A 24,482-nucleotide genomic window follows, 5' to 3' on the forward strand; every position below is an offset into this window, starting at 1 on the left:
GCTCCGTGGTGATTTGTGCAGTGGGTTTTGTTTGTTTTTAGTGAAGTCATTCCCTTTTCTTCACATTTTCTTCTTCCGAATTTCTGAAGTGTGAGTACATTGTTTTCCCAAATTGGAAAATAAGAGCCACTTGATTTATAGAAATACTGGAGAGTCAAAGGGTTTTTTTAGAGTGAACTGGTAAATACAATACTATAAAAAAAAATAATAAGCTTCCCTTCATTAAAGACAGTATCTTCTCAACTTAAACTCCAAAGCATCATTGTTTTTAGTGCTTGGGTTTGTATGACTAAATTGAATAGAATGGGTGCTAAGTGTTACACTACAGAGATAAAACCATCCCTTTCCTTAGGTATGGATACAGGCTTATGATTTCCTCTCCTCAAGCCAAGTTTCTTTAATGTTTAACTAAGTGTTACACAAAGCTGTGTTCATTCTTGGGGGGGGTGGGGGGTGGGGTGGGAATAATATTCAAGAGAGGAGAGTCCAGACACTTTGCACTTTTAGGACACTTTAGAAATTTAAAGTAAAGTATAGAAATTATCCTCTGAAAATATTCTGTCACAAGTTAACAGGCAAAAGAACTTAATGTTTACAAATTTTTATTTTCTTTACGCTTCTGTCACCATTCATAGATCTACTGTTTCAGACTGCATAGGAGTAGTATAGAATTTGGAGACTTTTCATTAACAAAGTTAAAAAATAACATCAGGTATAACTGCTGCCTGACTGTGGTTGTAGGGTTTCACGGTGAATTTTTTATAAGTTACCTGTGTGTGTTTCATAGGAGTGTGGTTTAAAGCCATTTAAATTCTACCTGTTGGGTATTTGCCATTATATTATCTGGTAAAGGCTGCAGTAATGTTTGTAAGTACACATCTAGTCAATGCAGAGTAGTGGGGGATTTCAATATAACAAAATGCTCTTCTAATAATATTTTAAAAATACTTCAAATAGCTTCTCAAACAGTGAGGAGAAGAATTTAATAATGGCAAAATTGAGGTCAATGCTTAAGGTGTTACCTTTTTTTAAGGTCTCGTTCCACGCTTGGACACACAAGATCACACTGGGGACAAAGCTCTACTTCTCATGCTGCACGACCTCAAGAACAGCGGAACCGCAGTAGGGTTTCCACAGTCATCCAGCCGCTGAGGCAGAATGCAGCGGAGGTGGTGGACCTCACGGTGGATGAAGATGGTAAGTTGCATCTCTTGCTTTTTCAGAAGCAGGATGATCAGTGTAAGGGGAGTGGAAGTAATTGCATCAGTTATAATACAGCATTCTATGAAAAATTCTCAATTCTAAACAAACTCATTTCCAAGCCTGTCAGAAAATCCTCTTGCAGCCTTCCTTTAAAAACTAAAAGTTCAGCCATTCCCAGTGGGTCTACTAGATCTAATTTTTCTTCCAAAACAGATTGGGTGTGTGTCTGATGGCTGACTCACCAGGCAGAAATTACAGAACAGGTTGGAACTACTTCTTTAAAAATATGCACTTACTTTAATACAGCACTATAAAAGGAAAACTTACCACTGCCTATGCTTTGGAATAGCTACTGTTCTTTCAGGCCTTGGAATAAAAATAATTTTAAAAGAAAACAAAACAAAACTACACCAAACTAGTGAAGTATGCTAGGTTTCTGAAGCTGTAACCTTTCGATTGTTTCCTACCATTAAAACCTACTGATGCTTAATAAGTCTATTCCTGCTGAAAATCATAAGAGCAAATTTCAGGTACTGTCAAACATCGAGAAAAGGAAAAACTAAAGCTCGTGTACATCTTTGCAGGTTTATTTTTGTGGTGGTGGTTTTGGGGGTTTCTTGGGCACATGCTACTTTTAATGTTGGACAGAAGTTTTGTCCTGTTGTGGTTCTGTCCCCAAGTACATCACAAGCTAGAATCTTGCAGTACTTTATTCTTCAAGTTGTTTTGTTTTTTTGCGGTGGGTTGGAGAGTTGGAAGGGCTTGGAATTGGTTCTTGTTGTTTGGTGTTTTTTAAGGAAGAGGATTGGTTGATTTACAGATTCCTTTCTTTGTGGATTTACTGTGAAGTGTCCCAACAGCTCTTTGATTGAAGGTGAATAGGTATCTATTGCTTTAATATACTCTTTAAACTCAAATTATAAAAGTTAGTCTTAAATTCTATAATGTATATATTTAAGACTAACTGTTTATCCTTCCACCAGAGGAAATGCCTTTATAAGATGAGGGATATTATTTTTGGGTTTAGGCATCAAATTTCACACATGAACTAGTATAAATAAATAAAAATTCTGAATTAACACTGTTAGAAGGCAGCTTTATCGTAACTTTACTGGTGCCTTCAAAGATACTTTTCTTAAAACTTTGCTAGCTACTTGGATGAGCATAAGGATCATATCTCCATCTATGTTACTAGAATAATATTTGTGAAATGTGTTGAAATTAAGTTTCTCTTAGCTGGTAGTTTGAGATCAACCAATCCCCCACTGGCTTTTATTGGTTTTAGGAGAGAGAAACAGAACTGTCTGTATTGCTGATGGTGAGACAAAACAGTAACAGACTAGCAGGGTGATGGAGGCTGATAGAATTGAGAATTGTCTGACTGCAGACAAAAATACATTTCAGAATGTATTAGCATCCAGTTTTGAGCACTGTGTGATCACATAGCAATGTTAGGCTATACATGTCCTGTATATTTGCTGGTTTTTTTCTGAATTTAAACGTTAATACATTTCTCCCAAAATGTTTTCCTTCAAATAGGATTAGTATATTGGAATGACATATTAAAATCCAAAGGAATTTAAATGTAGGTATCAGATCATGTTTTTTTAATGTAAGGAGTTGGAAGACTTGCAAGAACGGAGATATGTTTATTCCCTTGCTCACTGACTTGCTGATATACGTACTAGATATAGAGAGAAATCTTGAAAAATAGTCGTATTTTATTTTGAGACTTTGTGTAAGGGAAGTATTTGAAGTGTCTTGATGCTTCCCCCCTACACCACAACATCAATGCAGACATTTTTACTAAACAAACAAACAAACAACCTGAGCTGCTTCTGATGATATTCCCTTTTATGGTATCTCATATTCAGAGTGATATCATTGCCTTGTCAGTAATTAGAGAGAAATTTCAAACTTACAGTCAAAGGCAGATTTTTCAAAATTAAATTTGAATTATGTCACCAAGTATCTTTTTAAATATTAACCTGTTTACAATTGTATAGTAGAGAACAAGATTTATCAAGTGTTTCTTGTATTTTCCTAGGTACAATTAAATATATTGCTGACTATTACCTTTATAGTATGCAAAATGAACGTGTATGTGCTTTTAACAGAAAATTATTTAATGAATCTGCTTTTGATGTGTATTGAGACTAGAAACCCAAATTTATCTTGCTATGCCCTTTAGTACTATGCATCTAGAGTGATTGAAGTTTGTAAAGTAGTACTGCTAATTTAGATGTTGTTATGCTGTTCTTGGTTACTTATCTAAAAGTTTTTCTGTACTTTGTAGGCATTAAAAAAAATGGTAAGTGTAATACTTAATCTTAGAGTAGCTTGCCTGTGGATCTATGAAAGATTTCAGCAAGTGTTTTCATCATAAAGTACCAAAGTTAGTTAATTTCTTGTCAAGGAGTATTTTATTCAGTAGATAAAACTTGATATGTCAGATTTGATTGGGAATTGATTTTATATTGATTATTACAACTTGAGTTGATTTAAAAAAAAAAAAAAAAAAAAAAAAAAAAAAAACTTTTTCCAATAAATGAGTGAAACAGAATTAAGTTCTGTATTTTGTACCTGTCAGGCTTTTGTGTTCTGACTTTCTTAGCATCTGGCAAGACCAGAAATGAGAATTTCTTGTATAATAATTAAAAAACACCAGCAACAATAAAAAGCCCCAGCAGCTTTTAAAGGTTTAAAGAACATGAAAGCTTTTTTGTTTTGCTAGAGCCAACAGTTGTGCCAACCACGTCAGCTAGAGTGGAGCCGCAGGTCGTGAGTTCTGCTTCCAGTAACAGTTCTAGTACGTCTACCTCAGAGCAGGTCTCTGATGCAGCTCCCAGCGTCTCCAGCAGCCAGCCCTCTGCAGCACCAGAGACGACTTCCAGTCTTCCCAGTGGCAGCACTGCTGGGACTTCAGCTGGAGGTACAGAATGAGAGCTTTCTACACTGTTGTGTTGCCTCCTAGTACAAAGGAGGTAGAGGAAGTTAGTCAGAATTCTGTAGGTTAAATGTCATGTGAATTTTTACTACTGAACATAACAGTAATAAGTTGAGAGGACAGGTATCTGAAAAAGATCATTGATTTCTCCCCAAAGCTGAGGGAAGTTGTGCTGGAGCATTATGCTTTCACCTGTTGGAATGTTTTGGTGATACCTAATGAACTACATCCTTGCTTTTTGAATGTAGCTCACAGGGAATTAAGTCTTCCATTGCAGTGCATTACAGGAGTGGGGTTTTTTAATGTGTATTGTAAAGAAGTGAAGGATGTATACAGATTCTGTGAACCACCCCCTGTAGATCGCTTCACTGGAAGCACATTTATACAGATCTGTATAGATACTGACCTATAACAGAGCTGTATATACAAGTAGTGCTCATAACATCTCTGAAAAGTGGATGATCTGGCCCTATCTGCAAGTCAGGTGAGGTACAATAAACCTGATCTGACCACAATTCCACAAGAATTTGAGGTCTCTGCACACTGATCACAGGAACAATCTTTCCTCCTTTGCCTACTGATGTCTTAAATTAGCGGAATAAGGCAAGTGTCAGTTCACGTCCTCTAGTGGTTCCCATGAGAACATCCACCTGAACCATTCAGATTTGATTCATTTGGCAGGCATAGCTAAATCTTCTCTTTTTGTATCCAGTTTGATTTGTTTTAGTCTAGATCTGTTTTTCAATCAGTTAATTATCTAATTGCAAAGTAATATTTTTTTTTTCTATTTAAGACACTACTTTACAGTGATCAGCTTTACTAATTTCTTTCACTTCAATATTAACTTTCTTTATCTTCAAGATGATATAAGAAGAACTGCATCTAATACAACACTGGAAACTGGTCCTCCGGCCATGCCAAGGTTACCATCGTGCTGCCCTCAGCATTCTCCTTGTGGAGGACCTTCACAGACTCATCATGCATTGGGGCACCCCCATACAAGCTGCTTTCAGCAGCATGGCCACCACTTCCAACATCACCACCACCACCACCACAACCCTCACCCAGCTGTTCCACTATCTCCTTCATTCAGTGACTCCAGCTGCCCTGTTGAAAGGCCTCCTCCAGTGCCTGCACCTTGTGGAGCAAGCAGCAGTTCTGGCACCAGTTACCATGACCAGGCATGTTTAATTCTTGTGACTCTCCCTTTGCGATTTGAAGTTGTTGTAGATATGAGAGAATAGATTAGGATGCTGAATTGTGGATTACTCTTTTGTTCTGTAGCAGGCATTATAGAAGGGAACTAAAAGGAAAATTTGAGCTATAATATATGGACACAAAAATTTGAAATTTTACAGAAAGTCATAATTCAGCAAGTAATCATTGACAGCTGACATCCTCTTGATGACTGTAAGATGATAGTGGCTGTTTAAGCAAACCAAACATAAATACCTTGAAATATACTTTGCTGATTGTAGCAGTTCTGCAGTGTAAATAATTGAGCTGCTCTAAGGGAAGAAAAAATCAAGTCTAATGTTCTGTTTATAAAAGATATAAAAGAGTTGCTTTTCTAAAAGCATTGGGTTTTTTAAGACTTCTTAAGTAACTGAAATGACAGCTGCTTGTGGTTTAACCCCAAGCAGCAACCAGGGCCACACAGCCATTCACTACTTCCCTGCCTCCCCCAGTGGGATAAGAGAAGAGAATAAAAAAAAAAAAAAAAAAACAAAAAAACAAAAAAAAAAACCTCGTGGGTTGAGAAAAAGACAGTTTGATAGAACAGTAACGCAAGAGAAAATAATAATAACAATAATGATAAAAGAATATACAAAATGAGTGATGCAGTACAGTTACTCACCCCATGATGCCCAATTGCCCAGCACATCCCAAGCAGTGATCATGGACTCCTGCCCCTCGGCCAGCCCCCATTTCTATAGTGAGCATGGTGTCTATGGTATGGAATATTCCATTGCCAGCTTGTCCTGTCTATGCTCCCTCTCTGCTTCTATGGAAAGCCGAAAAATCCTTGACTTCAGATAAGCATTACCTAGCAACAACTAAAACAATGTGTGTTACCAATGCTATTCTCATACTAAATCCAAAACACAGCAGCTACTTGGAAGAAAATTAATTCTATCCCAGCTGAAACCAGGACACAGCTCTAAAATAGTACAGTTATAAGTAAGAACAATACTATGCAAACTTAATTTACAATATGCAGAACTCTCAGTCCATTTTCTGTTAAAGTGTAATACATTAGGCCCACCTGAAAACACTAATGATTGGTTTTTGCCTCCAAATATTTCAGTGCATGTAGCTCCCATGTACTCACTGACTTATCCTTCATAGGGGTTTTGCGTTTTGTGTCTTTTGGTTTTTGGTTTTTTTACACAATCTGGTGTAATGAATTTAGTGTCTCTCACCAGATTTAGGAACTTAAGAATTATGTTAACCATAGCTAAAGAATGTTTCAGAGTCGACCCTTAAAACTTAAAAATTTGGATCCCAGTTGTTTGCGATAGTATTTACTTTTACTTTTTATCACATTATGTTTGAGGGTGACTTTGTTTTCAGTGTCTGAAGAATTGCTTGAAAAAGATGGTTTGTTTACACAGCAGGCATTGCCAGTAGACTTAAGCAGCAGTGGTATAAGAAGTCATGGAAGTGGTGCTTTTCATGGAACATCTGCTTTTGACCCCTGCTGTCCTGGTTCTTCATCTCGGACTGCAATTTATGGGCACCAGGCTGGTGCAGGCCCAAGCCAATCAATAACAATAGATGGATATGGATCGAGTATGGTTGCCCAGCCACAGCCCCAACCCCCTCCTCAGGCATCACTCTCCTCCTGTCGGCATTATATGCATTCTCCTTGTAAGTATTGATAATTACTGGGTACTTGGGGGGGGATGACAGACGAAACGAAAAAGAAAACAGATTCCCTGACAACGCAGGAACACTCTTACTATCTGTTTGCTTTGATCTTAGAACTAGCCTAGCAAAACATGCATTAAGAAATGTATTTAAACAGTTCAGCTTCTGTAGAGGATTTGAACAGGATCAAGGTGAAGTTAAATATTTTCTTTTGAGTGACCTTAATACCATTCAGACTTCAGAAACTGTATTTACTATGAAAGTATCTTCCACATCCTTTGTATTTTAGCAGTGCCTTTCTTTTTCCTTGGTCTGTCCCCTGTCCCATCCTCCCAATAAGTTCTGCTTCAGCACGCTCAGACAGTCAATTTGCTTGTTAGATTATGATTTTTATTTTTTTTTTTTATTGTCTCTACAGAATAGTGGACTTCGGGGGCAGGGGGCGGTGGTGAATTTTTAAAAAATTAAACAACAAACTTGAAGTAAAACTTCTCACCGTATATACACTTTTCAGCATGCATCACACAGATTTTATTTTTTTAATTTTTACCAACATTGGCAATTGGAGTACTTCTGGCTGCAGAAAGTGTGTGTTTCTTGTAGGGTATATTGCTGGAATTGCTTAATTTAAAAAAATTGCATAAACACATATTCCTATGTTGCCACTGTTTACACTAGTGTAATAATATTGAAGCACCTGTGTGAAGATAGTTTTCTTTGAATAAATTTAGGTCAAAACCTGCTACTGACCAAATTAAAAGCAGCTAATGTTTTCATTGCAGATGCTTCTTTGACCAGACCTCTTCACCATCAAGCTTCTGCATGTCCTCACTCTCATGGAAATCCTCCTCCACAGCCACAACCTCCACCTCAAGTAGATTATGTTATCCCTCATCCAGTGCATCCCTTCCATCCTTCAATCTCCTCTCATGCATCTTCTCATCCTGTTCCACCTCCACCTCCACCACCAACTCATCCTTTAGCCAATGCAGCTGCTCCGATACCACAGCATCTTCCCGCAACACACCAGCCTATATCCCATCATATCCCTGCAACAGCACCTCCAGCACAGAGGCTACATCCTCATGAAGTGATCCAGAGGATGGAGGTCCAGAGAAGAAGAATGATGCAACACCCAACGTATGTCACAAATGTACTCAGAACAATATCTAAACATATAATTCATTTCCCTCAGGTTTGTAAAATGTTGCATGTGAATCTCAAACTGTTAATTGCATGGTTAGGAACTTTTAGTATTAAACCATGGTAAGAAGTGTCTTTACCTATCATCACAGTCGGGTGAGCCTTACGACTGAACCATTACATCTCTCAATAGTGTCTCCAGGTAAGGCACAAATGGGGCATGGAAGAGAAGGGAAGCTTATATTTCTCTTGCCCATTACTCATCTTCCAGAAAATAGGCAGGAATTACTTTTCAAGCTGGACAGCCCAAAAAGTACATCATAAGCTCCTTTCAAATATGTTTTCCCTTGTTGATGCTGTTAAGATCTTTTTATCTAACTAATGCTTTAAAATAAAACAATTTATCATAAGAGACCATTTACCAGGTTTAATTCAGATTTAACCTTAGATTTATCTAGTTTTACTATGCCTTTAGAAAAGAAGGAAGACACTGCATGAGAATGTGACCAATGTTAGATGTATCTTTGGTGATACTCTTTAAGAGATGTTACTGTTGTTGCTAAACTGGATTCACTAGATGACACTAGTATTGACAGAAATCAGCTCAGTACTGGCTTGGTATTCAGTCACAAAGTAACTGAAGTTATTTTAATTCTGGAGATAATGGTTTTAAATATTCAAGAGACTTTCAAGAATGAGCTCTCTAGTTGTTGCTCCTAACTTTGTTACACGATTTCTACTGGTAACTAACTTAAAACTGATTTAATTTGCTTTAAACTTTTGAGGCAGTTTCCAGGTAATTCATAGAAATCTCTATAGGCAATAACTGCTCACAAAGTGGCACATCAGACTTCCCCCCCAGCCCCTAGTCCCCCAGGAAGTCAAATATAACTCTGCTTTCTCAGTCATTAAATGTTTGATCTATCTGAACCCACACCTGTTCTTTTGTTATCTTTGCTATGCAAATGGCATAACCTCTAAACACCCTAACCTAAACATACAGGCATACCATGTGTATGCCCATGATTATCCAGTCACATCCAAAAATTAATTTTGGAACCTTAAAGCTAATGAATGTGAGATGGCAAGAGAGCATTTTAAGGAAAAATAATAATGGTAGCTATCTTACCAGTTTTGGAAACTTTCTGGTAGTTTGGGGATTGGAAATGTGAATATTGGCATTTCTTAGCCTAGTGAATTTCCTTTGTATGTATAGAAACTGTAGTCAAATGTTGACAATAGGTGCTTCCTTGACATTCTCTCCAAAGTCACTATCTCAGGTCAGTGTCAGTTTGCTCCATGAGGTTTCTTCTCTATAGTTTTGTTTTGTAACCTTATGAAATTGTTCAGCCCTTGGTCTTTCTTTTCCCCCCCAATCCTCATACAAATTACATGCAAAACCAATACTGTCGTGTCTTGGCCTAACCTCGTACAAATCAGGTTATACTCTGAGAATCAGAAACTTGAATTTATTCGCTTTTTTATTTAATACACAGACTGAGGCTGCCAGCAGAGTTGCAGTTCCTTTGGTTTCATGTCCCAGCATCTCAGTGTTCTTAAGATGTTGTTTCATCCTTCATTTCTAGAAACTGGATATGAGATTGTGTAGTTTGTATACCTTCTGTCTAAAAATATAGGACTGTTTCAGGATTGGAAGTAGAGAAAGGTTTGAGTCCTCTTCTCACTGTCATGTCTCAAGTGTGGGTACAACAGCTGTAATTTCCATAGGGTCTTGGAATCAGCCACAAAATGTGCGAAAGGCAATGTATGAGGGTGCACTGCGTTGGCATAACACAGGTTTTCTGTTTATTTTAAATCTGGTGATCCACTTTATGCTAGTAGCATGGGATAGACGGCCTAGGAGTTTTACGTTCATAGAAATAATTTCAAACGTGTGTCTCTTCAATTAAGACGCATCTTAGGAAAAATGGGCCTACATGGCACTCAGTTTTTGTGGAACTACAGAAGTTGTTCTACTATGTTTTTTCATTAAAATACATTCTTACAGATTTTTCCCTATAGTTATTTGATAAACTGAAAGGAGGTGACACTAGGAGTAGGTTCTGATGATAGATCTGTTCCCACGTTGGTCTGTACCACTGCAGAAAACTAATACTTCTCACATAATTTATACAAGCTTGACAGATTTCTCTGGAGAAATGTCAATTTACAGTGATTAGAATAGCATGCTGTTAAGTAACTTTTTACTTCTCTAGACGTGTAAATTTACAGAATATCTAGTCTACTTTGTCAGGTAGTTTAAGGTGGTACCGAATCTGAAGACAGTAAAAAGTACTTTCTGCATTTAAAGCAATAAAAGCAATGGAGGAAAGAAAAATACCAATCCATTTCTTTCTGTAATTGGAAAATGGCAAAGTAACAGAAGTCAGCCAACATAGTTTTTTGAAGATTTTTTTTTTTTCCAAAACTGAAGTTGTTCTATACCAGCTGGCATGGAAAAAAAACTGTGTGCTCTTATTACTTGAGGTATAACATAAACATGTTTCAAGGAAAATGTCCTCTGATTAGTGTATTAAGTTTCCCCCTAATTACTCTTGCCGGTATAGTTTTGCTAGAAATGAACTGCAGCATAATTGTGAATGCTGCTGAATCTCAACATGACTGTCATCTGGCCTTTGCTTTCCTACCTGTGGTTTGAGGTTAGGATTAAACACTTTGTCAGTCCCTCTGTATTTACATCTGCCAAGTGAAGGGCAGAGCACAATAGCTGAAGCTGGTTTTGTCTTTGAATATGAAATTTTTATTAGAGTTAGTTTTTAACATATCTAAAGTTGAAATTAAAATACTGTGTGGAGAGTTTTATTTTTTTCTTTTAAATGTATTCCAGTAATTCAATCTGTAGTGTTTTGATTATGGGTGTTGCTTTCTTGATGCTAACAAGTATATAAAATTAACTGTTGCTGTGTTATGTTGTTTAGACGTGCTCATGAACGGCCTCCTCCGCATCCTCACAGAATGCATCCCAATTATGGTCATGGGCATCACATTCATGTGCCTCAGACAATGTCTTCCCATCCTCGACAAGCTCCAGAGAGATCTGCCTGGTTAGTAATCAGATACTATTTTAGTTCTTTGGGACTCGGGACAAAAGACTGTAATGTGCTGATCACAGTGCTGATAATGCTGGCTGTGATTTTTAGAAGTGCTGTGTGCACCTGTAGTTTAAAATTTGTAGAAGTTGATATGACTTCCAAATACTGCTTTGAGTACTCAATATTGTAAGTATGTTTCTAGGGATTTTTATCCATTGCTTTTAAAATGGAATTGAGTTTTACTGACTCTAGATACTTATTTCAAGATTTGATTTTTAAAATAGTCATGTAAAACATAATATTCATGTTCTTTGTAATATTGAGGTTTGGATTTGAGTTACAAACTAATTTATTCTTTCTCCGTTTTGTCTGAACTCATTTAAAATTGCATTAGGTCCACTCGTGAACATTACATTTAAGTTCTGCAATATATTTATTTAAAAAAAAAAAAAGCTTTTGACCATTAGGGAAGAGGTGCATGTGTGACAACGGCTGTTCCCACAGCGTGAGCTATAGAGAAGACTCCATGTTGATAATAATACTGGGCTCAATAAATGGGAGTTGTCTCATCTCACAGATGATTTAAAAACAACTTTTATTTATGGTAGGATTAAGATGATTCTTTAGCAAAGTTTAAATAAGTTTAAAAAAAATTCTTATGTAAAACTGTTACGGTAGCTGTGCCGTGTTGTATGCTTTCCAAAGCAGTGGAATTGTGTCTAGGAGTCAAGACGTACCTTTACTGTAATGCCACTTTCATTCATGTGACAGGGAACTGGGAATTGAAGCTGGTGTGACTGCAGCTACTTACCCTCCAGGGCCCTTGCATCCTCACTTGGCCCACTACCATGCACCTCCTCGACTTCATCACTTGCAAATAGGGGCTCTTCCTCTAATGGTAAGGAGATAGCTTATGAAAAGTGATTATCATTGGTCATTGTAATAATTTTTTTTTGTCAAGAAAATTATTTTAAGGCTTACTGCACTTAATTGGACATGTATACATTGCTGCAAAAGTTAGTGGTTCAATTGAAGAAGAAAATACTCCAGTGTTTCTGTGTATTGCTCACAGATAGGGGGCTAGAACATGCTCATAGTAAGAGACTAGTAAGAGAAAACAGTTTAGGATACTAACATTCTAACTTCAGCTCCTGTAAAATGAAACATACTTGAATTAAATTGTCACTTGCATTGCAATGCATTGACCCTCTGCATCTGATTTTTAAAGTTCAGATTCTTCTTAATGAGTTTTGGGTTGTTAAAGATACCAACTTTCCACCCAGTGCATGAAGATTAGCACTGGTGCTTTATTTTCACAGTGTGTATACAGCACAGCTAGAATTACATCTAGAGATTTGATTGTTTTCAAATAATACTTGGTGTTCATGAACCTAATTCTGTGTGATAAAACATATAGTTTTGTAGTATGAAGTGTTATACACAACAGGAAGGCTGAGGGTAAGCTAATCCCTTGTTACACGTAATTTTTTTTTAATCTACAGTAGTAAAACAAGGAAAATAAGCATAACTCTCTGACTTCCACAAAGTATTATTTTTGAAAGAATGTAGATTTATTTAAAATATTCTTAATATTGTTTAATGGAAATCCAGAGACACAAATTTAGTTTAATGGAGTGTGTTTAGTGTTTATATCTGGTATTCTGTGTGGCTAGTTAAAGAAGTTTCATTGCCCTAGGCTTTCTGTAGCAGTATCTCAGGCAAAAATCCCTCCAAAAAGAATTTATTCGAGTGGTACAGCAGCAAGGACAGCTTGAGCTGGATGCTGTCAGAGAGGGACCCATAAAAAAGGAGAATTCCTGGGCAACTGTACCCTTAGAATCCATGCATCCACCCTTTGCACAGCTTGCACGCGCCCCGCGGTCCAATGGTAATTTATGGTCTGGGGTCGTCTTCTTCCTCACTGGATTCTTTCTCTGTCTCCAGGTGGCCGTTAACTGTTCTTAGCTTGTTGGTTTGCAGCCTCTGATGATGGTAGTAGCTTTTTTATCTCTTGGTTTGTACCAGTCTTTGGGCCTTCCTTTGTGTAACTAAGTACAAGTTCATCTTACCTAGGTGAAAGTTCGCAGCTTGTGGCAGAAGGCTTCAGCAACTTTACCTCTAATCAAGCTAGATAGTATAATCAAAACTGTGGGCTCTTCTGTAAACGTGTGCTAAAATTGTAATTAAAAATCAACCTGCAGGTCTTGCCCATCCAAAATTCCTCTGTCAGAATTGACATCTAGCAATCAAAGTGTAAATTTATAATCAGTCCTGGAATAGCTGTCTCTTCATAGTCTAGGTTTAGGTTGCTTGTTCCTTCCTATTTAACTAAGAAACACGATAATAATCCTCAAGTACTTTCCTGATATATCAGGGTTAGTGATTCATTGAGGCGCAGCTTGCATGCTTATCACAGACTTTCTAGAGCAGCCTGTAGAATTTGGTATTTTGGTGTAGGCAACAAGATTCTTTCTGCATAACCTTATGTCCTGTGCATCATCCATTCAAACTAAGATTTTTTGCATTCTTCTTCAGCTAGCTGTCTGTTTTTTCAAGTGGATGAAAAATGGCTTGCCTCTCTCACATTTATTTCATGTGTTGTACTGTAACAGATAACGTAATTTGCTTTAGATTTTCAAAGAGAAAGGACCCTCCTAATAGTTCAGGGAACTGCAAATGCATTAGGGGACAGCAAATTAAACATGTGCCTATTTTATCTCATTTTCTATCAGGGATGATTAGTCAATGATGTGATTTATTTCCACTATAGTGGAGTTTCTAGAAACGTCAGAGTTCAGCTGATCCTTATATTGCAGTATGATGAGAAACTTTTAACTGTATTTTAACTTTTGTAGAGGTATTCCTACAACTAAAATGTTACACAAGCAAGTAGTTGGGCCCCTACTGTTTATCATCTTTTTAGCACCAGAATGGAAGAAAACTGTGATAGAGAAATTTCAGAAGTATTTCCTGAATATGTGATAAAATACTCTAGGGAGTCTTGCCCTTCTGCTTGGTAACTGCTGTTATTAAGTGATAGAAGTGTCAGATGCAATGGGGTTCTTTAACTCTACAGAAACTTGTGCATGTGTTTGTATAGGGATATCTAATCTTTGTAACAGTAATTCATGAATCTCTGGATGAAATGGAATTGAAGTTGTTTGTATGTTGAGTTTTTCTGCCCACTGTACTGACAGCACATGCTACAGGGTATAGACCATTGTAAGCAGTGCTTCCCCACATCTTTGTGATCTGGTTTCAACCTTGCTGTGATCACATTGAGTGTTACGACTTTTGAAGTTGTGTTCTGAGTCTCAGACTAATTTGAAATGTACTCAGATCGCGTGCACTAGAAGAACATAAAGGCAGGTTAGAGCGCTGCTACAACTTATATATACAATGAGTTCAAAGTATTACAAATGCATTTGATGATTCTACCCCTTCTATGGCAATCATGAAAGCTGAAGTTTTCTTCGCTTGCACGTGTGTGAGAGCCCAGCAGATCTGTCAACAAAATTGACTTGGAATATAGAGCAAGTAGTCAGTGAAGTTTTTCATCTAACAAACTTAACTGGATAATGAAAAAAAGTGCCGTTTCAGTTTTTATTAAAGAGCAACAGATTAATTGCAGGTGTCACCTGGGATTTTTCATTGTAACTTTTGGAATAGGGGCAGGGGAGGAGAGGCTGAATTGTGATTAGAGTCCCTCTGCGCTAAGTGGTTCGTGTTATGAGGAGTGCTTTCTTTCAGTAAGTACAGAGAGTACTGAATAGCAGTTTACAAGGCTTTTGTGCTGGATTCTTGATGCAGGTATCAAATGTTGATCTTCTCCGTTCTTTATTTGGTGGGAGGAAAGTCTTTTAAAGCAACTCATGCAGTAGCTCAACTGAAAAATTTGTTTGTCTTGAATCGCTTTCTGAAATAGCCTGCTGACCCATAGGCAGCATGCGTTTTTCCTGTCTGCTCTGGAGTACTAAAACCCCTTCAAACTACTGCCAGGCCATAAGGGGCATAATGGGTTATTTGGGCTTTAATGACATTAGTACTCTGATATATCAGTTTCAGATTTTAATTGGATTGCAGATAACCTAATCTTCATCTAGTCAGTGCTGGAATGTAGACTGCAGTTTTAATCCTCAGGGACACAAAACAAGAAAGATATGTTGGGGGAGATAATTAGTGTTTGACAGTCCAAATAGAGGGTGAAGGAAACAAAATCTCCTTTTCTATTAGCTTGATTGAAGAAACTTTCACCTGTTTAAATGTTGCTTCACGAGGAATCCTAGATTAAGAACAGTTAAAAGAGCTTCCTTTGTATCTGTGTAGGCAAGGATTAGGCTGCTTCTCTGCTTGATTTAATATAATTACTTTAAGTGTGACCCTGGCTTACAGTAGTTTGTGTTCCCATTGTTATTGCTTTAATGCCATGTATGTGCTGAGGAAAGGTCTTCTGTCAAAGTGATTTTTACAATGTATTCCATTCTGGACAAATATCCATTCTGTGAACTTGTACATTTTTAGGAAGAATCAACTGAAGATCAGTGCATGGCGTAACTAATGAAACATCAGACAAAAATGACACGGGAAAACAGAGGATTTCCTGTTCCTCTGTTTTTAGCTGATGCTGGTGCTTGTTGTTAGATGCCACTTCAATTTCTGTTTACTCTGAGTGACTGTGGCTGCTCTTATGGCACTGTTTGCTTTTTGACTCTGAGTGCCCAACACCCAGTTATCACATCTAGGCAGACAGGATGGGAATTTCTGTAATTTAATAAGCTGAGATGGGCGTTCAAAGCAATGTGACTTTTTCTTAATGCCAGCTATATGCAGCTATATGCCAGCTATAATTTTGACTAGCTAAATCGTGCTTATGGCTGTAACGCATATGCAAGCAGAATTCCTCCTCTTCTGTTGCTTCAGGAGAGAAAAGGCATCCTAGTTTGTAGTGAAATCTGGAGGGGAAAAGTCTAAAAAGAAATCTCCAGGTGTCTCTAAATTTGGCCTGAGGACAGCCTGAAATGATCCCCTTCTCTATACTGCCATCTCTCCTGTGTCTCACGGTCGTGGGTTAACCCCAAGCAGCAACCAGGGCCACACAGCCACTCGCTCCCTGCCTGCCTCCCCCAGGGGGATAAGGGAGAAGAATCAGAAAAAAGGAAACCTTGTGGGTTAAGAAAAAGACAGTTTGATAGATCAGTAAGGCAAGAGAAAATAATAACAATGATGATAACAGAATACACAAAATGAGTGAGTTAAGCAATACAATTGCTCACCACCCGATGACCGATTACCCAGCCTGGATTCCTGCCCCCCGGCCAGCCCCCATTTCTATAGTGAGCATGGTGTCTATGGTATGGAATATTCCTTTGCCAGCTCGTCCTGTCCATGAGCCCTCTCTGCTTCTGTGGGAAGCTGAAAAATCCTTGACTTCAGATAAGCATTACCTAGCAACAACTAAAACAATATGTGTTATCAATGTTATTCTGATACTAAATCCAAAACACAGCAGCTACTAGGAAGAAAATTAACTCTATCCCAGTTGAAAACAGGAAACTCATGTTTTCCAGATGTTATCCATTTACCTGAATGACCAGAATGCTATGTTTAGCTGTAAAATCGGTTACTTCCTGTAATTTCAAAGATGAGAATATTTCTAACATTTTTCAGGCTTCAAAAAATAAGAAAGGATTAGAAAAATGGAGTATAATGTGTTACTTGCTAAAAAATTTCAAAAGTTTGCAGACGTTCACTTTGAAATGGTAATTTAGTTCAGCTTTGAAACAGGAACTTGCTCTGAATATGAGCTTGTTACTAGGGCACTTTAAAAAAAATCAGTGCTTTATATTTTAAATCTGCTCTGTTAAAGAAAGGGTTATTTTTATGAATTTGATTTGTTCCTTTTTGTTATTTAATGGAGGGTGGGGTGGAAGGTTAAAACTGGAAGGCTGTCTTTCTCCTCCCCTCCATCTTATCCTTTTCATAATCAAAGAAGAAAAACAAAGTCTCTTCACCTTTAAATTGATAACTAAATTTTAAATGGAATGTAGGCCTGAAGTGAGCAGTATTCCCTTTCTGCCTTTTAATTTAGTATACTTTTACTCTTGTTCAGATGAATAACTAATTACAACTGGTCTGGGATTTTGACTATTTAAAAATTAAGCAACAGACCTGCCACTAAAATAGTATTCTGTTCAGCTTGTTTTTCAAACATGCGTAGCTGTCATAAATATAATTTTCAGATCGTATTATGCATAGTACTGGGATTTGGTGGTGGGTGGTTTTATGGGTTTGTTTTGTGGTTTTGGTGTTTTTAGTGTGCTTGGGGTTTTTTTTAGTTTCTGTTTTATAAAACAGATCTTTAATAATGGAGGCTATCTACACGCCCCTCAAATTGTTTCAGCTACCTGTTAATCAGAGAAGTTCCTGGGATATGCTGTTCCAGTCTCTAGATTACGTTTTCTTCTGCAATTTGAATAGCGTCCTGTTGGTTGTGAATTTCGGGGGGCGGGGGGGGATTATCTGAACTTTACAGTTTGCTAGCTGTGGTGTAATAAATCTGTATAGGGTGGATGCAAGCCTTGAGAAGACTCCTTAACTTAACTGTGAGCCTGAACTGCAGCTTGCCAGTCCAAGGGAGATCTCTGGGTCATAACTAAAAGAAAATAAACTTATGGTAACTTAACCTCTCTCAGGTGTTGTATATTCAGCTTTCATATGCTGTCCCCCCCCTTTTTTTTTTCCGATTTCAGAGCCTTTCTAGTTTGTTCCTTTCACTGTTGAATGACTCAGAGTGGTTAAGGCCATCTTTACCCTTAGTTGTAAAAATTGGTAGGGATTTTGAGGTATAGGCCAGTAGGTCCCAGTACATTATGGTAGATGTGTGCTGGTCAGAGTAGTATCACTCAGAGTGTAGTCATACAGGCATCACAGCTCTAAGAGATGCAACTGTTCCATACAAAAAAAAAGCTAACAAACTTCCCGTAAAATATCTGAACGCTTAGCTAAGGCTGTAACTTAATGTAGCAACAGTAGTTCAAGGTGGACTTCAGATTTGAAATAGCCTTGATTAGCTGCATCAAATTTAACTGCATTTTTCAAATAAGAAAATGGACTTTTGTAATGCAGCTGATACTTTTTTCTTAATATAAACTTGAATTACTGTTCTTCAGTTTTTTGTAGAATATAGGCTTGAAGAGTGCTGATTTTATGTTGCACTCAGACACAGAAACAGTTAGGTTTTAGCTATGCAGCACACATTAGTTGTTCCTTCGCACAGTGTGTCTCTATGAAAACTGCAAATTTCCCTTGTTTGAATTTGGCTTCTTAAGATTTTTAATTGATCAGCTTTACTCCTTTTTGAGTATTGATGTGGACCTCAGTGGTTAACTGGATAAGCTTATTGTTTGGATTTGTTTTAATATGTATGAAGATCGTACTTAATGTGAACCATTGAATAAAAGGCTGGGATGGACAAGATAAGTAGTACTGTACAATGGAAGAATCTCTTCAGTGGCTGTGACAACTGAAAGGCAAAAAGATCCTGGAAAGATGGAAGGTGTTTAAAGGAAGGTAGCAAGGAAGAAAATCTTTCCTGCAGATTAGCTATTTTAGATTGTTTCAGAATGTTTGTGTTGTATAATGGTTCAGACTTAGCCTTGAATTTTTTAGTTGTTGCAAATTTTTGTGGTAGTGGGAAGCGTCGATACAAAGTGCAAAACAAGAAATGGTTGATATTTGTTCTGTGGGAAACAAACAGTTCTTGGCAAACTATTATACTGGAATTTGCAGGTCCAGAGCGTGTTGCTTTGAAATATATAGCATGATTTCACTGTATCCAAAAGAACCATACACAAGTACTTAGTGCAGGCTGGCATTACCTTTAACTCTTTGTTTTCTTCATTAGCTTTAAGCTTTTCCTTTTCTCTTACGTTGAATATGAAAACTTACTGAAAGCATAATTCCTTTTGTGTGTGAAGCTATTTCAAGAGAGCCGAAATCTTCTCCTTGCATTTGAAGCTATCAAAGGGATTTTGGTTAGACTGGTCTTGGTTGGGAATTATTGATAGTTCTCTTGCCTATCTTTCTTCCAGCTTGTAGTCACAAATGTAATTAGTTAAAATCTTGCTATGTTAGCAGACTTGCTTTTACTGCAGGTGCAAAGGAGCTATTTTTTTCTTACAGAGATGGTTTTTTTGAAATACAGTGCTTTGCTTGGCCAGAAATGTAAGTTGTGCTCTCACAATATTTTATAGAAGAGCCTGTACATAATGTATGTTCAGATAATTTTGCAGAGTAGTTATGCCATTCCCCATCAGGATAATATGAAGGCCCACTTATTAGCATGAAAATGTATTTCATTTATGTATTCCCACTCAGTATTTCTGGTGTCTAAGTTCAGTAGTTTGTTGTGGTGTAAAATTCTTTGTTGGTTTTGTAGTGTTAAATTTAGTAGGTTTCTTAAATAGGTAGTCTCCAGTAGCAGAATTTTTTTCCAAATGAGAGACCTGGCTGGGTGCATGGAAACTCTGACCTTTGAGGCAGTTGGAACTGTAATTAATGCATTGCAGCAAAACACCTGTAACTTTACAGCTCCTGTAGTGATCTGCGCTATCAGATCCATTGTTTTACAACAGACTGTTTTCGAGTCCTGGTGAATCAAAAAAACTGAGCAGTGAAGGTCACTCCTGAAGCTTGGGGAAGGTTTTACCGGCAGTTTCCTTTCCTCTGAGTGAGGGCAATAGATTCACAGGCAATGGAAACTTCCAAATGATGCCAACCAGGCCTACGCCTAGCAAAAACCTGTGACAACAAATATGTTCATAGTGTGGATGAGTGACCTAGTTCTTTAAATGTGTTTTCTGTAATTGGAGGACAAAGTAGAATTACATGCTTAAACGGAGAATGGATCATAAATTGCTGATTATTTGAGACAGATATCTTACAATATAATTTTTCCAAATTATCGTATTTTTAATGCACTCTCCCAAATTCCTTTGTTACAGCTGCAGCTTATATTGTCAAACAGTAAGACCTATGACACCAACAGATCTTACATGAAAAGTTTGGGCATGCAGATGAATATACCTATCTTGTGATACACAATTCTGTATTTGCCATCATATTGAATTCATGTGTTAGTATATAATCTTTGTAAATACATTCTACATACTGCATAACAACTTAGATCTTTAAATTGATGTGCTGTTGAAGTTTGCAGAAGTCATCCTGTCTTGCTTGTTTTCCATCTCCAGCTCTGATTAGTACCAGACCAACAGATATTTAGGCTGCTTATGAGAGAGGCACCTCCTGTATTAGGATTCTGGAAGTTAAATCTTCAGTTTCTAGTACTCTGGTTTGTAAAAATCTAATGCTAATATTGTGGCTGTATTTGTGGCTTGTATTGGCGGCTTGTATTGGCACTACATGGTCATCATTTGACAAGCACCATGTAAACTGCTTTACAATAATCAGGTTCTGTTTTTCTTTTCTGAAAAAAAAAATATTTAGGGCAGAGAAATATTTTTCTATCCCTGTCAGCTTTTAGTTACCAGACTGGATTTGGAAAACATAGAAAGGTAGTATATTGGTCTGCTATGTTATGTGAGTTACTTTGTCTAGGCCTATGCTTTCTCCCAGTGCATTAATTCATTTTTACACTCTTATATATGTTAATCTTAGAAGTGTCTGCTGGAAATAAGAAAAGCCACACAGGAGTACCTGACTTCATGAATAATATCTGGGATATCTGACTTGTTGACAGCCTCATGAGATGAATTTTGAGCTGTCACATGCAGCACAGAGACGTTACCAGCTGATAGCACAGAAAGGAAGATAGTACTAGTACTTCTCAAATACTTACTGTTATTTCCAAATGAGCTGCTGCTTACAGTGCTCGTATCGACGCACTCTACATGATTAAGTAAACTGAATCTGCTGATCATTTGGGGTGTTTTTTTCACCTGTTCATTAAAAAGTGCTGCTGGTATGGTTCTGACAAAAAGTCAATACCATTATTCGCTCATCTTGAGGGGGTAAAAGTAGAACACAGAAGCCCTGCTGTGCAGGTGGCCCTTAGTATTTTAACTACCTTTCTGCTTTCCTGTATGAAAAATGCTGGTGCTTGAAGTGCCTGTAGGGTGTTTCACTGGATGCTGGTATTTTGTTTGCTGCTTGTATCTCTTAATGCGCAAGGAAGTCAGTGGATGCTTGAATATGGTGTGTATGTAGAGTTGCCTGTGACTTTAGATGGGAGTTTTGAGTGTTACTTTTTTTTTATCTGCCTCTAAATTTGAAGTGTGTCTGAAGATGTTCGGTTGTTTTGGGTAAGATAAGGATATTGGCTGTTTTTTCCAGATTAAGTGTTAGCCTTGTTTCCTCTGTGGTACCAAAAACTTACATTTGAGAATCTATAGCAAGTCCTTTTCGTAACTCTATGCACGCTTTTAGGTGTTTTGTTTATAAAAATAGGTAGATATTTATGGCGGTTTATACAAAGTAGGTTGAGATTTTGAGACTTGCAGTGAGGCCAAGCAATATGTAATGCAGATGTGCAGAGATTATAACAGAGGATCTAGTCTCACTTTTGTTTTGCTTCTGGTTATGTTTAGAGAGCTCGGAGTGGTGGTGCATATGCTGTCAGTTGGAATTGTATGCTCAAGCTGAGGAGTATAAATAATAAGTCATTCAGTAAAAGCAAAAGGATCTTAAATTTTACAAAGTGAACAGTAAAATACTGAAACTGTTCTGAATAGGTTTAACTTAACATCTGCTGTTTGAATAGGTACCAGACATGGCGGGCTACCCTCACATCCGTTACATTTCATCGGGATTGGATGGAACATCATTCAGAGGCCCTTTCAGGGGCAATTTTGAGGTTTGTAATAGAATAAAACTAGATATATGTCAAAATGTGTCATGAGGGAATATGGGGAGGGTGTATGGTAGAGCTAGTACTATATATAGATGTAAAAGAATCATAAAGAAAATACACTTTATTTATAGAATGACTTCACTATCGTGAACTGGGATAAAAAAAGCACATTGAAAAGTTGGTCAATAAAAGGTGCCCTGGACAATGTTGGTGTAGGTAGTTATTAACTCCCAGTACATCTTGCTCTGCCCACCAGCCTAGTTCATAGGATGGATTATTCACATGATATGCTGGTAAAAGGTCGTGCTGTCTCTGAGTAACTGTGCCACGATCCTCCTAGTGAGGGTGTGACTTGGCAGCTTTAATGCTGCTGTCCTGTTTATGTAGTGCAGGAACTGAAACTGGGGGAAGGAGAGGGGGGAAAAAAAAAAGAGAGAGAAAATAAAGGATATCAGATGCAGAGAGTTAATGACCTAGTCCACTGAAAACATCTTCAGTGACATCTCATGGTTCTGATAAACTCATTGCTGGAGAAAAATAAATTAGTCATTGTATTTCAACTTAAGAAACTTTCTTTTTTCTTCTAAGCCTTAATGACTGTTAGAGAGTATTTACAAGTATTTACATAGTGCATTTTAATTGCATTTTCCTCATTAGACATGCAAGTATGTGTGAACATACTGATAACCATTCCTAGCTGACAAACAATTTATTTTTTTTTTTTAGTAGTAAAATAGTGTTTCCGTATAACTTAAAATACCAGGCAGTGTTGTATGGGTTTTTCTACAGAAACCTATCACTTCTCCCATACAACATACTCTTTTTTGCTTTGCCTGAATCTGAAGAAGTTGGGAATTGAGAGTTTGTCTTTCTGTAAAAGGGTTAGAACAAAACTAATACTTACTGAAGGTAGCTGAAATAACAGTTCTTATACTGTTTATTCCTTGATAATTTTTTAGGAGCTGATTCACTTGGAGGAACGATTAGGCAACGTTAATCGTGGAGCAACACAGGGAACTATAGAAAGATGCACGTATCCACATAAATACAAAAAGGTGAGGATTTCTCAAGTTGTGGCTGCCTGTAATATTTCTTTGAAAATGTAATAACGTTTACATTTACCTTAAATCTGCAGAAATGCTAACTTCAAAGAGCGTATGTTTTCTGTATCTTGCAATTTCAAGGATTGTAAGCAAAGCTTACAATGCCACTTCTTTCACAAATAAAATTAAAAATTTTGTCCCTTGATAAAGAGCTCCTGTAATGTGATAAACAACAGTGTTTTGATATGATTAAATAACTTGTCCAGCAGTTAGGAATAGCCTTGTGAGCAATGAAATAACTGTTGGTAATAGCTAAATTGTCAACAGACTTCAGTGAGAACTCATCAAATAAAGTGAGACTATCTTTGCAATGAATTGTTCACAGTGCTTACCTGCTTGGTATGTATCATCTTAACCTTTACTCTGGTCACATTAGGAAGACTGTGGGACACTTGGAAGTTTTGAATCTGGTACAAACTTTTGGCAACTGAAGTTGTCTCTCGGTTGGAGTTTATTATACCATAATATAGAATCCCATCCACATTTACATAGTGCTCTTTCACACTTGATAAAAAGTAACTGAAGATACTAGGCTTGAAAGGATTTTTATTTTTTTTCCTCTTCATGAATGAAATTGAGATTTTTATACATAAACCACAAGTAAAAGGACTGGTTGCAACAATATGAAATGTATATGTTCACAGTCCAGGAGACTTTTGTAATTACTAGTTAAATAAGTCTGAAATGTCCTGTGATTTTGCTCCAAGTGCTAGTTCTTGATTCCTTTTGGTTCAAATACATCTGAATAAATATTATGAAATGTTTTCAAAGTAGTGTGTGTTGAATATGTATTAAAAACAGATTTTACTCAGTTTGTCAATAATGTCATCTCTACTAATAAGGTAACAACTGATTGGTTCTCACAGAGGAAACTGCACTGCAAACAAGATGGCGAGGAAGGAACAGAAGAAGACACAGAGGAAAAGTGTACCATCTGTTTGTCTATATTGGAGGAAGGTGAAGATGTCAGGTAAATAGTACCACTGAATATCAGAATATAAAGTTAATGTTGTGGCTTTGAGACCATACTTGAATATGGTGCACTACTCCCTAGGTTAACAGTTACAATTGAAGACTGTCTGTCATTGAACCAATAAGTAAAATGAGTTGCAATCGCAAAGACACGTTGTTCAGTCTGTATTGTCTTTGGGTGGAAGTTTCTGGTCTTCCGTAAGTTGACTGTCTGTCTTGGAACATGAGCCCAAGATGATACCCTGAGTTAATCGAGACTGTCAATTTTAGTTTTTCTGGAGTAATGCGACTTAAGCTAGAGCAGGCTTAAATCAGTGTAA

General features: G+C 37.3%; 1 protein-coding gene across 2 annotated transcripts in view; it reads left to right on the forward strand.

The window, feature by feature from the left end:
* The window catches only part of RNF111 (ring finger protein 111), a 53,610-nt gene that overhangs the window by 27,147 nt on the left and 1,981 nt on the right, over positions 1-24,482 (forward strand). For both annotated transcript variants that reach the window (XM_054214576.1, XM_054214577.1), the window contains exons 4-13: positions 1,034-1,197; positions 3,938-4,135; positions 5,012-5,331; positions 6,766-7,021; positions 7,804-8,161; positions 11,104-11,229; positions 11,989-12,115; positions 21,998-22,090; positions 23,047-23,142; positions 24,033-24,160. In XM_054214576.1, the coding sequence (XP_054070551.1) occupies positions 1,034-1,197; positions 3,938-4,135; positions 5,012-5,331; positions 6,766-7,021; positions 7,804-8,161; positions 11,104-11,229; positions 11,989-12,115; positions 21,998-22,090; positions 23,047-23,142; positions 24,033-24,160 (1,866 nt within the window). The remainder of the gene's footprint in view (positions 1-1,033; positions 1,198-3,937; positions 4,136-5,011; positions 5,332-6,765; positions 7,022-7,803; positions 8,162-11,103; positions 11,230-11,988; positions 12,116-21,997; positions 22,091-23,046; positions 23,143-24,032; positions 24,161-24,482) is intronic.

This window comes from Rissa tridactyla, chromosome 9, assembly GCF_028500815.1.
Source record: "Rissa tridactyla isolate bRisTri1 chromosome 9, bRisTri1.patW.cur.20221130, whole genome shotgun sequence".
In the NCBI taxonomy this organism is placed as follows: Eukaryota; Metazoa; Chordata; class Aves; order Charadriiformes; family Laridae; genus Rissa; species Rissa tridactyla.